The following is a 16,178-nucleotide window of genomic DNA, read 5'->3' on the forward strand; positions in this document are numbered from 1 at the left end:
CAGCTGAGAGCAAATTAGGCCAAAGCACCTGGAAACCTCCTGCTGGGTGCAGGTGTAATCAGAGACCCAAACAGCCCTATCAGCTCCAGAGGGGAGCCCAGCTCCGACTACCCTTCAGTCAGGGCAGTAGCAAAGTGGGGGACAGGGCCAGGACACTGTCCACACACCCCTGAATTATCCTGCTGCTTAAGCAAAACATAGAATAGATCTCTCATTCTTTATCACAAAATCAAGGAGCAATGCTCTAATTTTGCTGTTAAGATGTCTCTTTATCCCAGTATCTGCCTGCTACCTCATCAGCCTTGTGGGCATAATTCATATTCTGCACTGACATAATCATCATCATTATATTATATTATATTATATTATATTATATTATATTATATTATATTATATTATATTATATTATATTATATTATATTATTATTAAAAACTGTATTGACTCCAAGAGGGGTAGGCTGTTATGAAATGGAAATAACAAAAAGGCAAGCTGGAGTTTTTATCCTTTTCCCTGGTGCATACCCCATTCCTACATATATTCTTTCTTTCTGCCCATATTTGTGTCTCTCTCCCACCACAGCTGCATTTTCCTTCATATATAGGTCTCTTTGCCTTTCTACAGATTTTGCCTCCCTCTTCTAACATGGACATGACCCTCTCATCTTCAGATTCTTACAAATCCATCGGCGTGCTTGACGACTACTGTTTGCTACCCCTTCTGGCCACTGTTAATGTATTTATATTAACCGACCTCATCTCCAGATCCCCACTGCTGTTAGAATGATCTGTAAATTGTAAATAGATTTTTTTAATGCATTTGGTAAGTCCTTTCTGATACCCATTGCTTTGCCAAAATGAAGTCTACTGAAAGAACTGGAATTTGGCTGTGCCACAGTGTCGACTACAAATAATTTGTCTTTAAAGTGGAACATCTGTTAAGATTTTTTGTTTTCATGGATGGCACTTCTAAACTGCTTCAGTCCAAGGACCGTATTGTGCATCATAGTTGAGTCACATAGCTTCTGTCACCTGCTTTTAGACACTGATGGAGTAAACAAAGATGAATAAAGCTCAGAGCCACCATTGCAGGGATTTGGTTACCAGGTACCATTGCACTCACTGCAGTGTGCCCAATGGGATCCAAAATGGGATACATTTTCTATGAATCATGCATGCTCAGCTATGCAGATGTTCTCCCCATTAAAAAAAAAAAAATAAGTAAGTAAATGGAAATAGGGAGAAAAGTTAGCTTTTCTTCCTATTTAATATCACCTTCCTCTCCCCAGCTGTTTCTGTTGTAAGTCTATAAAGAAGTGGTACAGTCCTAAAAGGATGCTGTAGACTCTCTTGTTTTTCTTGGAGCTATAAACCATGTTGAGGATAGGCTTTCGAATCCTTTTGTTATGCTGCTCTTGTGAAAAGGTTTTGTAGTGTAAAGTGAGTGACCTTAATCTTTTCACATTGGGAGCTGAAATTTTTTTCCCCTGAATCTTCTGGTTGTAAGACAGAGTCCATTTATATGTAAGATATAAGAATAGCCTGGCTCAGCAAGTCATTTAGAAAGACATTTGGTCAATGTAAAGGAGCAAGGGAAGGAGGGGGAAGGGATCCCCCTCGCCATTGTACACTTTTGTCATGGTCACCTTGTGAGTGGGTCTCTGTGTCAAAGTGACAAAGGAGCAAGGGAATCAATGTAGGAACTATGTAAAACCTCCTATATTGCAAGTATAGGCACGTTTACATCTTACAGCATTATCAAGGCCCATCTTAACAATTTGCCCGAAATCCATCAACGTACCACAATCTCAAATATATCAAAGACAAATTTTTTTTGTTGCTGTAGTCAGAGGATAAGATATAAATTGGGGAGGACAAAAAGTCATGGAAAGAAATTGAAGAACTTCTTCATTTTACTCTGATCTTACAATGTGCAGAATTACCCTCGAGAAGTGACCTGTTCCCTTCCACAACAGTTTATTTTATCCATCTGTAAGGAGCGGAATACATAGACAATAACAGTCCTTGCCTACATACTTGGACTGATTAACTATTTCCCACAGTATTAGTGGGACATGGGAGCTTATCTCCACCCTAGAGATGGAAAAGAGCCAGTAAATGGTTGTCCAAGTCCACATAACCGAACTAGAGCAAGGCAGAAACTTGTTACTATGGATTTATTTTACTTCATCCCATTGCTACTCATTAGAAAACACTCATGGCCAGGTTGCTGGTGCTGCTGTAAGCTATTCATGTTGCACTCGCAGATTTAAACCCTACAGAAGCAGCCGCTGTTGTATAATGCTCGTGCCGCAGCTTTTAAGGTACCTTGAGCAGAGAAAAGGAACCAAGCCATGATGCTCCAGAATATGGCTGATGTCAATTGTCTGGAGCAACATATGACTGCTGGGGTAGGCTGACACTGAGCCAGTCACCTGGGAATGGGGAAAAAACAAAAGTGTCTTTAAACCACAACAGCACAGCATGGGGAGATGGAGAGTGCCACCGTTTTGGGGAAAGAGCTCTTTCAGAGAAAGCTGATGGCACAGAAGGGACATGAAGACTGCAGTGACAGACAGAAGGGATAAAAACATGTGTCTAGTGAGACTATATTAGAGTGTTCTTTTATTTCTTTTTTTTTTTTTTTTTTTTCTTTTCTTTCCCAGGGAGGGAGAATTTGGTAATGCAGCCTGGAGGTTTTTCTGTAATAGGAGACCCAGGTTGTATGGGACCCCTGTCTTTTTCTTTATTAACTAGCAGGACTGCTTTCTGCATTTCTAGAGAGGCTGCTCTAGATTGTAGCACTGAGTCTCAAGCTTGAGCTTAGAGCATCTGTAGCATCCACTGAATACCACTGTCATGAATCTTGGTGACACAGGTAACCTCTATTCCCCGGCATCCCCAGGGCCAGCCCCAATAAACTTTATGCTGCTGCAGATACCTCTTTCAGATGGCAGTAACAGCGTGGGCTGGGGCCCTGAGCACAGAGCCGTGAGCCAAGAGCTGTGCCAGGCAGCAGGGTGGGGAAAGCCCACTTTCTGGAAAGAAATTGTCATTTCCCCCCACCCCACCTTAAATACAGTGTTTCTGGCCAGCCTCGGTAACACAGTGCTGGGCCTGCAGAGAGGAGGAGCAGGAGGAGTCTGGAGGGGAAGAAGGAGAAGTGAAAAGGCTGGGTGGGGGGAGGATTTTCTTTCTTATCACTTCTGTGATGATGGAAAACTGCTGTACGATTATGGTAAGATTTTACAGCAGAGTGGGAACAACCTGCCGCAAATTAACTGAGGTGGAAACCATGGGCATGATCTGGGATTCAACCCCTGCTTGAGGAGGTTATCCCATGTCTGCCACTAAGTCGTACAGCTCAGCCTTGGTGGCACGTAGACATCTGATTCATTAAGATGTTTTTGTTATGTAGGAAAGGATGAAATATTCAGTGAAGGTTCAGCTGTGGATAAAGAGAGAGACCTGTGTACCTAGCAAGTCTGTGGGGTGATGATCCTGCAGGCCCTAGGGAAGACTGAAGCACTTCTGTGTCAGAATATAGAGATGCTCACTGGGATCCAGGCCCAGGTATTTTTTTAAAATTGAAATCAGGGTAGCAGTGAAGAAGGAAACCACTGAGGATGTTATGGAGTTTTTCCATTCAGTACCATCGAGGAGCCCTGTAGACCCCGAGCTAACCTCTGGCAAGTAATACTGGCACTTCTGTGACTCCTTCGCAGCCTGATATGAGAATTGTGCTCTTATTGACTTCCTCTTGCTGCCAGTCCCTCACCTTGTGGACATTCCCAATGAAGCTGTGAAATTAGATAGAGCATGGTAGATTGAACTGGAGAGTGTTAGCAGCGCAATTTGTAAAGTACTTGTGATTTAAAAATATTTTTTTTCTTTTAACCCCTTTCACTTGCCATTTACCATCTAACTCTCTCTAAAAATCATGCTGAGGTGCTACTGCAGCGGGTTCCCCAGTGCACAGCCAGGCGAACGTCTGTAGTTCGCCTGTGTGGCAGAGCCTGGGAAGACTGCCATCCTCAACGACACTGGCTCACGGCTCCGGCCGCAGTGGTCCCCGCTCTCTGCCGGTCAGACCACGGCTGGTGTGAGTGGCTACCAACTTGTGCAAGGGGCTGGGAAATGCAGTTGGAGGGGGACCACTGTAGGGGATGTGCCCCCAGCACTCCTCCCCTCCCCTGTAAATGTTCCTCACTCTTCAGGAGGGTGGTAGCTCCTCTAATAGATGTCTACGTCTTGATGAGGGGCAGATGGTTATCCACCCCTGCGCCGTTAGCTGGCAGGTATTGCCTTGCCCATGCTAAGATGCCTTCCCTGCACTACTCAAGTGCCTCTCTGGGTAAAGCATCTTTCAGCAAAGCAGGGTACAAAAATCACCCAGTCTTGAGATGGAGCAGCTTTTCACTGGTGTGAGTACTCAGAAGACAGGGAAAAATGCAACCAGCAAGCAGACAACCAGTCCCCATGAATGAGAAACACAGGGGTAAAGCCTGTTTTTAGCAAGACAGAGATTCAAACCCACAGCACGTCTTCTGCCTCCCTCCCGGCTCTCGGTGCTGGATTGAACAAGGCAATCACGACACTGCCCGGAAGCTTGTCGGTCCGCAGGATCAGCTGCTCGGCAGCGGGCAGTAGCGGTGGCATCAGCTGACGAGCGAGGAGAGGCCACGAGGCAGTACAGAAGTAGAGGATTTGTGTTAAGGCTTCAGGACTGTCTTAAATCTCCGACATCTGCCAATTTAAGTACAGCTGAATTGCTGGATAATTCTGCTGGTGGCGCTCCTGGGAACACCCAGCCTGAGCAGAACAATTTTGAAGGAAATTACATGAGCTGGGATTTAGTGTTGTCTCTTTAGCTTGTGGAAGAGATAATCTGGCCCATTTAATGTGGAACAAAATTTGCTCTGTTTCACAGGCGTAAGGAGATAGTTTTGCCTTGAGAAAGCAGCAGTAAATGACTCTGAAGTCCTGCTGATACTCGTTTGCTGAGCTGCTGTAATATGGAGTGGCAAGAGCTGTTTTCTTGGGCCTCTTTCTACATGTAAGTAACGCTCTTTATAAAGAATACCACTTAGTCTTATGACAGAATTCCTCTAGTGTGACACAGAAGAGCATTGACATCATTCTTGAAGGCTGGAGAATTTATGGCACAGTTAATTATTAATTTGGCTGGCATTTGTAAAGTAGAAGGGAGTTCTTGTGCTTTTAGGCCATGCTCTCAGTGTGTAAATCTCTTGTATGGCTGCCATAATAATACTCCTGCAGCTATGTTGTCACCTATTGTAATTTTTCTGCTAATAAGAAAATTTAAACTAACCAGGAATCCTAAATTTGGAGACTAGTTGTTTATTTCAAATATACTCTAGAGAAATAATAATGCAGTTCTGCTCTGAATTTAATTTAAACAGGAACAGGCAAAACAAATCTCTGCGGAGGACATTTGACAATAATAAAATATTTCTCCCAGCGGGTGAGCTGGTAGCAATTGTATTGTTGCCATCAAAGCTCACGTTTCAGCAGGTCATTACCATCATAACAAGCCCTTGGACCAACTGGCATGGACATGCAACATTGAGCTCCTGATGGGCACATTATTTCAGACCTTTAACTTCATGGAGAACAAGACAAACACTCCTGGGAATGGAGGATTATATTTTGAAATTCCTTTCTTTTCTGTTCTGCTTAATAATAAGAGCCTGCATGTAATCAATCTACTGCCACTTGCTTTTTTATATTAACAGAGATTGTAAGGAGCCAGGCTTGGGAATCTGAACGCTAAGAAAGAGCGGCCCTTAGTCTTAACAAAATACTAACCATTACCATGGCCGGGATGTGGCAACGCAAATACTTTTGAACACTTGTGAATAAAAATGATAAAAGCAAATAAATGTATTCTGTATTCTGTAAATGTATATATATATAAAAGCAAATAAATGTGACCTGTATTCTTTTCTATAGTTACTTCACCCCCGCCCCGCTTCTTTTATAGCAGCCACAAGGAGGAAGTTTGTGATCTATGTGTTAGACAACCTATACACACAGCATCAGCATCTTATCAGACAGGAAAAGCACACTCCTTGTGAGGCAGCTACAGCAGGCAGGCTGTATAACAAAGGATAGAGTAATTAGCAAAGTGCCATGTGAAATCAGAGACCTACATTACACAAGAGAGATGAAATGCAAAGTAAAGGAAAGGTACAAGTCAAAAAAAAGCTGTTAAGGAAAATAAACAAAGGCTATAGAAAGAAAAAATCAGAAAACAGATAGAAGCTGTCCCATTCTTGAGTTTAGTGCAGGAGCCAGGACAGGTAATGTTAAAAAAATAAAAAAGAAGTATTTGCTGCTGCAAAATCCTGTACACAAAAAATGTCAGGTGTTTTTGTGCTTAGGATTGGGTTTTTTTCCAGCAGGGTATTACCGGGCAGTGCTGCAGGAGGACACAGTAAAGATGTACAGCACGAGAGCTTGTCCTACTAAGGACAGTATTTCCATCTCTCTTATCTTTCAGAATCTGTCTGTCTTCTGTTTTGTTTTTGGTGTTTTTTTTTTTTTTTTACATGATTAACCTCTGTTAGCATTTCAGCAGCACTGGCATGGTATACTAAAAAGCACACATAACTGCACGTGTAATGCCACTGTCTGGTGCACGATTTTCATGCGATTTCTTTCTCTAAGAAAGGATCGGCTGGGGGGACCACTCCAGACTACTTTTTATTGGTGTTTGCCAGCACTTTTCACACTGTGAACTCACCGGGTCAAAAAACCCCACCAACCAAACAAAAAGCCCAAATATCATTAAGTTAGATGGTCACTTGGATGCAAAGCTCCAGCGAAAACTCGGGGTCCGTCAGCAGTCTCATGCCATTCAGTCGCCAGCTCAGCAAGCGGCGCGTTTTCCTTTTGCATCAATACTGACGGCATCAGCCAGCTTGCAAGCGGGCGCGGGTGCCAGCAGAACAGCGTGGGAGGAGTGGAGCGCTCCAGGGCCAGGCTGGCACGGTGGCAGGGGTAGGCGGCTGTCAAACAAGCACCTACGGTGGCAAAACCATGCTCTTACACTGGGAGGGCTTCTTTTGCTGGTGGGAGGGGAGGGGGTGGAGAGTAGAAGAGGCGAAGGGAAACGTAAAGCATGTCGGTCAAAATCTAGTTTCGCTGAGCTAAGCCACATCCACAATGGGAAGATTCTGTTGGTTCGCCATCTCCTTATTTTAGCTACATGGTGGTGCTGCAGCCACAGGTGGGGGCTGCCGCAGCTGGGAGCTGTAGCAGGACATGTTGGTCAAGCTACGAATGTCAGCGCCCCAAGCCCTTTTCAAATTTTCTTTAAAGACTGAGTAGCTGTTTTGATAGAGAGCTTTGTGCTCCCAGCCAAATTCCCCACAAATACCTACTGAAACATTCCTGCCTACCGAAATTTTTCTGATGGGTTTCTGTGCCTGTCCTGGCTTTACTGCGGAGAAAGCATAGGGAGAACACAGGAAGAAAAAAAACCAACACAACTCTGCAGAGTTGCATCCCTAGAAGTGGCTTCATCTCAGTGTTCCCTGTATTTTCTGTGATGCTAAATTTGTGACTGTATGGTGCTTCACGATCCTCTCATGAAAAATGGTACAAAAATATCAATTATGTTTTTTTAATTGTGTGTGAAAACTTTAACCAATGATTAATCACACGTTGAGGAAGATAAGGAGTACCACTGTTTACATTTTTTTTCCCCTTTGTGTGTGAAAATTTGTAACACTACTTTTTTCTAAGTTATGCTGCAGTATTACGTTTTCCTTTGAAGAGGTACTTTGCAATAATTCAAAATCAGAACAGCAAAAAAGGGGGAAAAACCAGTTCCGTGCATGCGTACCTACGTGTGTATGTAGGTATGCCTGTGTGCGCAGCAGCGTCAACACTGAAAACCAATTTTGCCCTCCTTTGAAGAGCCCACGCAGGATTCACCTTTCTATTGTTCTGCTGCTCCTTTTACTCACTCCCCTCACCCTCCCCACCCCCACCCTCCCCCCCCTCTGATTTCCTAAGACAGTTAAAATACAGAAGGTACTGGTAGCAGGGCGGAGGTGCGCTCCCACTCCAAGGGATATTGCTACGGAAAGGCCGCGAAGCACAGAGAGCCCCTGGCGCTGCCCCGGTACCTTGGCTGTCACAACTCCCGTCCCTGAGCATCACCGTTCTGTTCAGTAGCCCTTGTACCGTCAGCCAGAACCTCCAGAGAACGGCCAGCAGCGAAGGTGAGAAATACGTTGGCAAACACAACCACAAAATACTATCAAGATAGGCTAAAAAGCAAGAAAAGCACACATTAGCACTTTTGTGATGGTTCCAGAAGGGTCCGCGGGAAAGGAGGGGCTGACCCCGAGCGAGGGGGGCTGCAGCCTTTCAGAGGGGAAAGGCCGAGAGGCCGTTTACTGCCCGTTTGCAGTCGTGCTGCTCAACCCCCCTGGATCTTGACAGACTTATCAGTGCTCTTCATTAACACCAATCTATATTATTGCTCCGGTGGCTATTTACTTCCATTCAGAAAAGCTGGATCAAATAATACAGATTTTTCTATTTTGTTTTTACCCAGAACACACAAAAGGAGCCTCCTGTGGTAGGAAATGAATGATAGACTCAGTTGTTGATGGAGAAAGCAAGTACGTACTTCTGGATGATATTAACGTGATCTTAAAATAGTGGGAAAGTTTTCTTTTATGACATTGACAGAGAGGCAATGATTTTGAGTAATGCAGGTTGATGTGAAGATGCTTTAAGATTAAATAAGTGCTATATAAAGGCCTGCCAGCCTGAATTCTAATGTGCTATGAGACATTTTGCATATTTAAGAGTATGCAAAATGTCTTGTACCACACTGGAATTCATTCTGACAAGGCTTTATATAGCATTTATTTACACTCATATTGTAGTTTAAGGAAGAAGTGATAACGCTGGCTCCTCCTTGCATGGAAGTAACAAAAGGTAGTGCTAATTGCTCTGTTTCCTTCTCCGAAAAAGAAAATAAAACCAAAAAAACCCCACAACACAAAAAAATAAAATAAAAGCAATCAAAAGTGGAAGCTTGTTTAATATTGCTCTACCATCATCCTGAAAGGCATAATAATTTGAGTTACACATCTGAACTGATTGGAGTTACAGAATCATATCTCCTTTTTGCATTTAACAATATATACAATATAAAATAAATACATTTACACAAATGGACATTGGTTGGAGCACACGGTATGATACACATCACAAAAATATACAGTTGATTGCTATACAGATGTGAAGCCCATCTACAGCTATAGACATGTTTGTTTTTATTTGTTGTTTTGTTTCGGTTTTTAACTACTGGCTATTATGCAACTCCTGGATTATTATAAGCAGTTTAATTTTTTTTGTCCTTTTGCGATCTTTGCACGACAAGACTGCCATAAAATGTTTTCCTAGGCAGGTAAACAGAGACGCTTAAATAATTAAAATACAATCACCAACACCCATTTTCTCTTCTATAAGAAAAATAGCAGTTTTAATTTTTTATATCTTTTTATGTTATCATTTAAATGCAAAATAGTGGAATAAATACAACAATCTGATCTGATTGAAACAAATGTGTAACTTCTGGGAGTTACACAATCATATTGCTTTAAATAAGAAAAAATTAAAAAATGAAGCAAAAATAGAAATTAAATCGTTATGGCTAAAACATACACCCTTTGAAATTTTCCCAACACTTCACATTAGGTAAGTGGTCTTGAAAGAACTCTTCTCCAGCAAGGTTTAAGATGAACAACATTATAAAGCCCGTGCAGTTCTTTTAGCTATGTTTCAGGTAATGCTTTTACAGTCTTGAGATACTTGTTCTTTTGCAGCTCCAAAAAATTACGGAAAATGAAAACTGAAGTTTGCACCGTGTGCCTTTAACACATCTCCATTTTTTGTGTGTTTTTGTATACTTCTAGTTGATTGGCTTTTGACCCTGAAGCCCAAGTTCTTTAATGTGATACAGCAAAAACAATATTTATATTATATATTTATATATATATAGTGTACTTGAACAGTAGCAACTTAAACCCTGCACAAACTTTCTGGAAAATAAACTTTTTTTTTTTTTGCACTCTTACATATATAAATAATCTTATAGAATCAGCACCTTTTTCCCAGGAGTTGTATTTTTTTTTGACATTTTTCAAAAGGGATGTGCCAATTTCTGAACTCCTATCACAGCTATAAATTTCAAGTTATTGACCATCTGAATGAATTGCTAATGATGATTTACCTAGAATCACACTACAGTCACTTCTCTACTGAGAAAACACAATCTACAATATAGTCCCATATAGCTAATGATAGATACACAGTTTTTTTTTCCTAGCACGAGGCCGATGGAGCATCGGCCCATTGTTATTTTGTTTAAAGCACACAACGTAGCAATAGTTTTGGAAACTTGTCCGCACCAAAAAAGTTTTGCAACAACACAGAGCGAGTTAATAACAACATCTGAGAGATGATTGAATAAAAGCTATATTTACAGCGTTTAAAAATTAGACTTATCTATAATCTTGAAATATTCAAAGTTTTATTTCTAAGCTATACATTGGTATTCTATAATAAACTGTTACAGAAATTATCCCTTGTTTTGAAAATATTATGATTTCAGTGTGTATCTGTTCATAACGAGTATTTGTTTGGAGTTTCGATCTCTTAATTATTACTAGGAAGAACCTTATTACCGGTAAGGAATAGAATATACTACTGTAATCTCCTGAGGAATTGTACATCCAATATTGTCTCTAATTCTACCCTGTGTCTATAAGCACACACCACAAGAATCCAAACACCACAAGAAGAACAAGACAACAGTCTTTGAATGCAACATAAAAATTCAGAAAAGCACAGCAAACATGAAACATTGAAAAGCTGAACTACATTTCTTTTGTTTGTTAGGATTACAATTTTAATTACATCTGTGTACATAGAATAAGGATGTTCACATAGTACAGGGAGCAGCTACTAACACTGGTACATTGGTATAGCATTTGATGGAGGTTATTGTTTATTGGTTATTTAGCGACTGTAGTTTTCTGGGGGCATCTAATCGGTTTATACATTAGATTACACCTCGTAACAGTCTTGAAACTGACTGACTTTCATGCTGTGACAATACTGGTTGAAAAGCACATATACTGGTTTAGCTACTTGTTAAAGATTGCCATTTACAAAACAAAGTCTAAATCAATAAATAAGGTATAGAAGTGTTAAACTCTTCAATTTGGTCAGAAGTCTACTACTCTGATTTCTTAATTTTGCAAACGTCGGCATTCGCCTTATTGCCTCTAAGCTACTATTGGTTCGTAGGGTTTTTCTGCGTGTGAGGTTATAATTTTGCAAACAGGCAGTATCTCGTTCATTTGCAACTGAAGCAGTTAGAAATCACGTAGCAACTATACCTTTGTACAGTCGCTGTCTCCTAACACCGTTACAGATTGGTATTTGACATGGAGTATTTATATGTTAGACTACTCGGATATACTGCAGGTGTAATCTAATCCTTTGAGTCAGTGAACATTTAGTTATAAACTGGAGCTCATGTTAAGAAACTGGATGTTTTGGACCAGACTGGCACACAACATAAATTGCATCCGTGATAATATGCACCTTCCCTTCGACTATTGCTTTAGTAAGATAAATTCCCACATTAATAAATGGCTGAAAACTGGTAAAGCTGGTACAAAAAAATCTCCGTTAGTAAGAAGAAACAAAACATTTAAAAAAATCTTCCTTCAGGATTCATTTGTCCTTCATTATTGTTCATCATTGTTCAAGCCAGCACAAAAATGCAGTATTTCTTTCTCTTTAGTATTGCATGAATGAATAAAGCTTAAACTATTCCCTGAAAAAGTTACATCGTAGCTAACCTAAGAAATATCTGGAAGACTTGAAAAAACAATTAAGGAATCAAATGGCTGTAACTGATCTAGATGGAAAATGCAATGATAAGAAGCAGCCGATGCATCGTCGCTTAGTCGTCTAATTAGAGACTGCTCCTATGAAATCTAATACTGCATTCAGTCAGTTCATCGTGTTGTACTGTACTGCTAGGTACGGTGGTTCTCTCTTTGATTCCTTTGTCATTGGGGACATTATGGTTCATAATAAGTTCACTGGCATCCATATTATGGATTTCCATCCTTTGGCAGGCCTGGCTTCCATCTCTCTTCAATTAGAGACCTCTTTTAAAAAGTTCAGCAGCAAAGAAAAAAAGAAAAAAGGAAAAAGGAAAGGAAAGAACAGAAGGAAAAGAGAGAAAAGGAAAAGGAAAAGAAAAACTGCATCAGAAAGACACAGAAGAAAAAGTTGAAAGCTGCTTCACAGTCTTGCTGCTAAATATCAGTGCAGTCATTTTTTCCTTAATTAAACACTAAGTTTCTTTGCCATTATTATCCTGTTTATTTTCCCTTTTTTTTTTTTTTTTTTTTTTTTTTTAAAACGTGCATGATGGGGAAGCCCATGATGCTTTAGTCAGACCTTGGCCTCCAGCATTTCCAAAAAAAGTTTGTGCATGGGGACTTTGCCTTCCAGTTTGATGTTGTAGAAATGCTGCACAGCCTTGGTGGAGGTTTGCCTCAGAAGCGGGAGAGTCATCAACATCTTGCCTGCGCGGCGTGGGTCTTCCATGTGCTGCCCGGCCTCGTAATCCTGCAGAGCCTCATGTAAGACGTCCTGAAGTTTCTGCACTGCCTCAACATCCTCTATGTGCATTGAGTCTGCAAAACAAAGGAGCAACAGGAGGTTTCAGTCTGGCATGCCAGAAGTCAGGTAACGCTATGGCTGCACAACACTTTCGCTGGTTCTCTTCCTCCTCTTTCACAGAGAAGGAAGATGATTACCCACTCATTTCTATATTGACCTTCAGGAAAATACTTGGAACCGCTGTGGAACTACAAATGTATAGTTAACTCTTGTGTAAGTAATCCTTCTCCTCATCCTCCTCAAACAAGTAAAACTGTCACCCTCACTGCTTCGTAAACCATCTCCTACAGTTACTGCTTTGATGAAATGATAGTGCCAAAGGGCTGTATGAATTGAGGTCTGCGTTTTATCTGGGCAGCCAGAATGACTGCCCTACTGTGGAAAAGCTCGGTAAAATTCTGTGTCAGGCTCCGAGGCTGTGGAGTTGGAAGCCATGGTCCTTACCCACTGCTCAGAGGTGCTAATTGCGGGATTAGGACCACTGCACTGACACCAGGGAAAAGTGGGTTTGATGCCATTTCCTGGTAGTTTTAGCAAATTTTTTCTCCCTCGGGCACATTCAGCCAGACAGGCAACACTTAGTATGTTCCTGAACAGCTTTTGTTCTGTGAGGCTGATATCTCCTACAAGGTGTAATCCTTCTCTCCCACCCACTCACAGGGTGGTTTATCTTGTTATTGTTGGGGTTTTGTATTTTTTCTAAATCACTCAAAGCAAGTACCTCGCCCTGTACCTTTCCAGGTGAGATGTTTTGGCAGTGTAAGTATTGAGTGAGAAGCCTAGACACAATGCACACCAGGAACTAAACTAAACTGCTACATGACCTGGAAAGATTAAAGCAATGGAAGTGTGAAATAAAAAGAAAAGATCTAACTGAAATAACTGTAAAACCCGCGACAGCACAGATACAGAAAGGGAAGATGTCCCTGAGAACACGCAGTTACTGGACCATGCTCAGATGACTTCGGACGAGTAGCCCTAATTCTCTGACTTATGTAGTCATAAATGCCAAATAAACCCTGATGCGGCCCAAAGTGAGGTGAATGCAAGTGAGGAAGAACAGTGGTGAAAGAGGCCACCGAACAGCCCCTATTAGCTGCCAAAACTTGGGTGGTCAACAGACTTACAGAGCTGATAAACCACCATATATGAAAATAAATGCAACTGCTGCAATGGGGTCCTAGGGATGGGCCACACTGTGCAAGTTTAGCTCAGGGTGGCACTGGGACATGGCATTATTAAAGTATATCCTTGAAAACTCTAGTGAGTACAACGCTGCTTTGCACCTTAATTTTTGGTTTTGGAATAAAGCTCCTGTTCCCAGACACAATAATGACTGAGGAGTTGGGTGTGAAGAACCCGCTTCTATCGTCATTTCCAAGCCCTGTATTAAGCAGTTTGATGCCCTGGATCAGTATTTTGACAGAGCCTCACGTTTTACCCCGTTGATGATAACAACACCAAATTTTGCACGTGCTTCAAATACCTGAACTACATTCAGAGAATTAAGATGCATCTAAGATTCATTTTCTAAAAGCTGATGTGCAACTACTTCCGCAGGTAATTAGGCCAGATAGTAAATACCTCTCTCTTTTCAAACACAAACATGTAAACTAAAACACAAACCAGTAAGTAACAGGTTAACAAAAACGTTCCAGCTTCTATTGTCAAAAGAAATGTGCAAATTGAAAAAAAAAAAAAAAAAAAAAGTTACAGCTCCACTCTAAAACAGACACTTAATTATATACAAGTTTGGATCATTTAGCACGTTTTATTGATTCTGATGACAGTTTATCTGTTAATTACACATAATGGAGTCCTGTGGGAATTTTACATGTTTAATAATTCTGAGTCTTAGCGAATACATGCCCTAAGAAGCATGCAGTTAAGACATCCGCTGCAGGGATGTGATACTGCACATGAAGGTGCACTGTGCTGAAAGCAGAGAAACGCAAAAATATCTCTCTTAGGGAAAAAGGAGGCTTCAACGTTTTAAAAAAGGTGACAGGGAAAAATTACCTCTAGTAAAATTTAGTTCTAATTAATGTAAGACCATTCCACAAATCCATGTATTTTTGATAGTTTTCTAATACAGCAATTCTAATAACTAATTCTGTGTCAATAACAGAATCCCTGAATTCTGTGTCCTACAAACAGATGTAATCGATACAGACATGCTAACGCACACACACAAACCTGACTGATGTCTCAAGCATAGTGCCCAGCCACCGGGCTTCATTTGGAATGTTGTCTTTTCTCCCTGACTCTACCAAGTCCTCGGGTATTCACCGTTGTGCTATGGAACACACGACATGCTACTCCAAGTAATTTTCCTATAAACCATGCACAGTTTGGGCAAGAATTACACATCTTTTCCTCCTCTCCTCAGACCCTCAGTGCCAGGGCCAGATTTGCTGGGGAACCAAAAAGGAGCAGGAACAAATATGAGGAACAAATGCTTGGCGAGTCAAAGACTGACCGTTCTTTCAATTTTTTTTTTTTTTTTTTTACACCATATTGCATAAAGAGACAGGTCGTTCTGGAGAACCTGACTATAAATGTTTAGGTCTTAACCCTGTACAAAACTGGTCTGATTCCTCCCAGAATCAGTATTTGTAACTGCAGCCACTTTTGAGTCTGGAAACAGATGGATGGGGTCCAGACTAATGTATTTTTCGTGCAGAGATGAAACTTGCCTGAGATCTTTAGCTCTGCAGTTTGGATAACAATTTGGCCTGCAGCTTTAGGAGTATCTGAGCTTTACGCATTTCTTACACAGATGCTGAGTGAGGAGGGAAAAGAAGAAAACAGAACACCCCCAGAAAACACAAGAACAGAAGGTGAATCGAAACCCGCCCTCTGATACAGCGATCACACTCTGTGCTCTCAAACTCTTCCACTGCGTGGACAACATGTTCAAACAAGGGATCTTATCCTCTCCTCGCAGGGGTGATTGTATACCTTCCCTCCGGTAAACAGAAAAATTGCTTACATGGAAAAGTAATAGTAGTAAAGCATTTAATGTATTTGTTGCTGTCTCTGAAATCAATTTAGCAGCTGGGAAGCACGTGAACAGCCAGCTCTCCACCGGTCTAATGCAAGCACTCCGCTGCCAAACAGTGGTTCGTGGAGCAGTTTAGGAAGCTGTACCTTAGGAGGCAGATTTTGTCACAGGGAATGAGGTGAGAAAAAATAGCAGAGAGGGGCACTTCCAAACAGTGATTAAGACTTCGAATTGTTCTTTTAAAACGGTGATTTAGCCTGAAAGACTTAAAAAGTATTTATTGAAATTCCTATGATAATTTAACTTCCCATTTACAGAAAAGATTCAAACTCATTTCAGCTTTACCCACTCTATGGGGTCTTCTAACGTTTAAATGCAAACTCACTAAATCTGTGCTATTTAATTAGACCATGATTCAGCTTGC

The 16,178-nt window shown here is 41.2% G+C and overlaps 1 protein-coding gene across 5 annotated transcripts in view; it reads right to left on the reverse strand.

Annotated features, from left to right (window-relative positions):
- Window positions 1–12,519: 12,519 nt before the first annotated feature.
- ESRRG (estrogen related receptor gamma) overlaps window positions 12,520–16,178 on the reverse strand; it is a 371,798-nt gene continuing 368,139 nt past the window's right edge. For all 5 annotated transcript variants that reach the window (XM_086460629.1, XM_086460630.1, XM_009958527.2 and 2 more), the window contains one exon: window positions 12,520–12,764. In XM_086460629.1, the coding sequence (XP_086316755.1) occupies window positions 12,520–12,764 (245 nt within the window). The remainder of the gene's footprint in view (window positions 12,765–16,178) is intronic.

The sequence above is a fragment of the Leptosomus discolor genome, chromosome 2, assembly GCF_034619465.1.
Source record: "Leptosomus discolor isolate bLepDis1 chromosome 2, bLepDis1.hap2, whole genome shotgun sequence".
In the NCBI taxonomy this organism is placed as follows: Eukaryota; Metazoa; Chordata; class Aves; order Leptosomiformes; family Leptosomidae; genus Leptosomus; species Leptosomus discolor.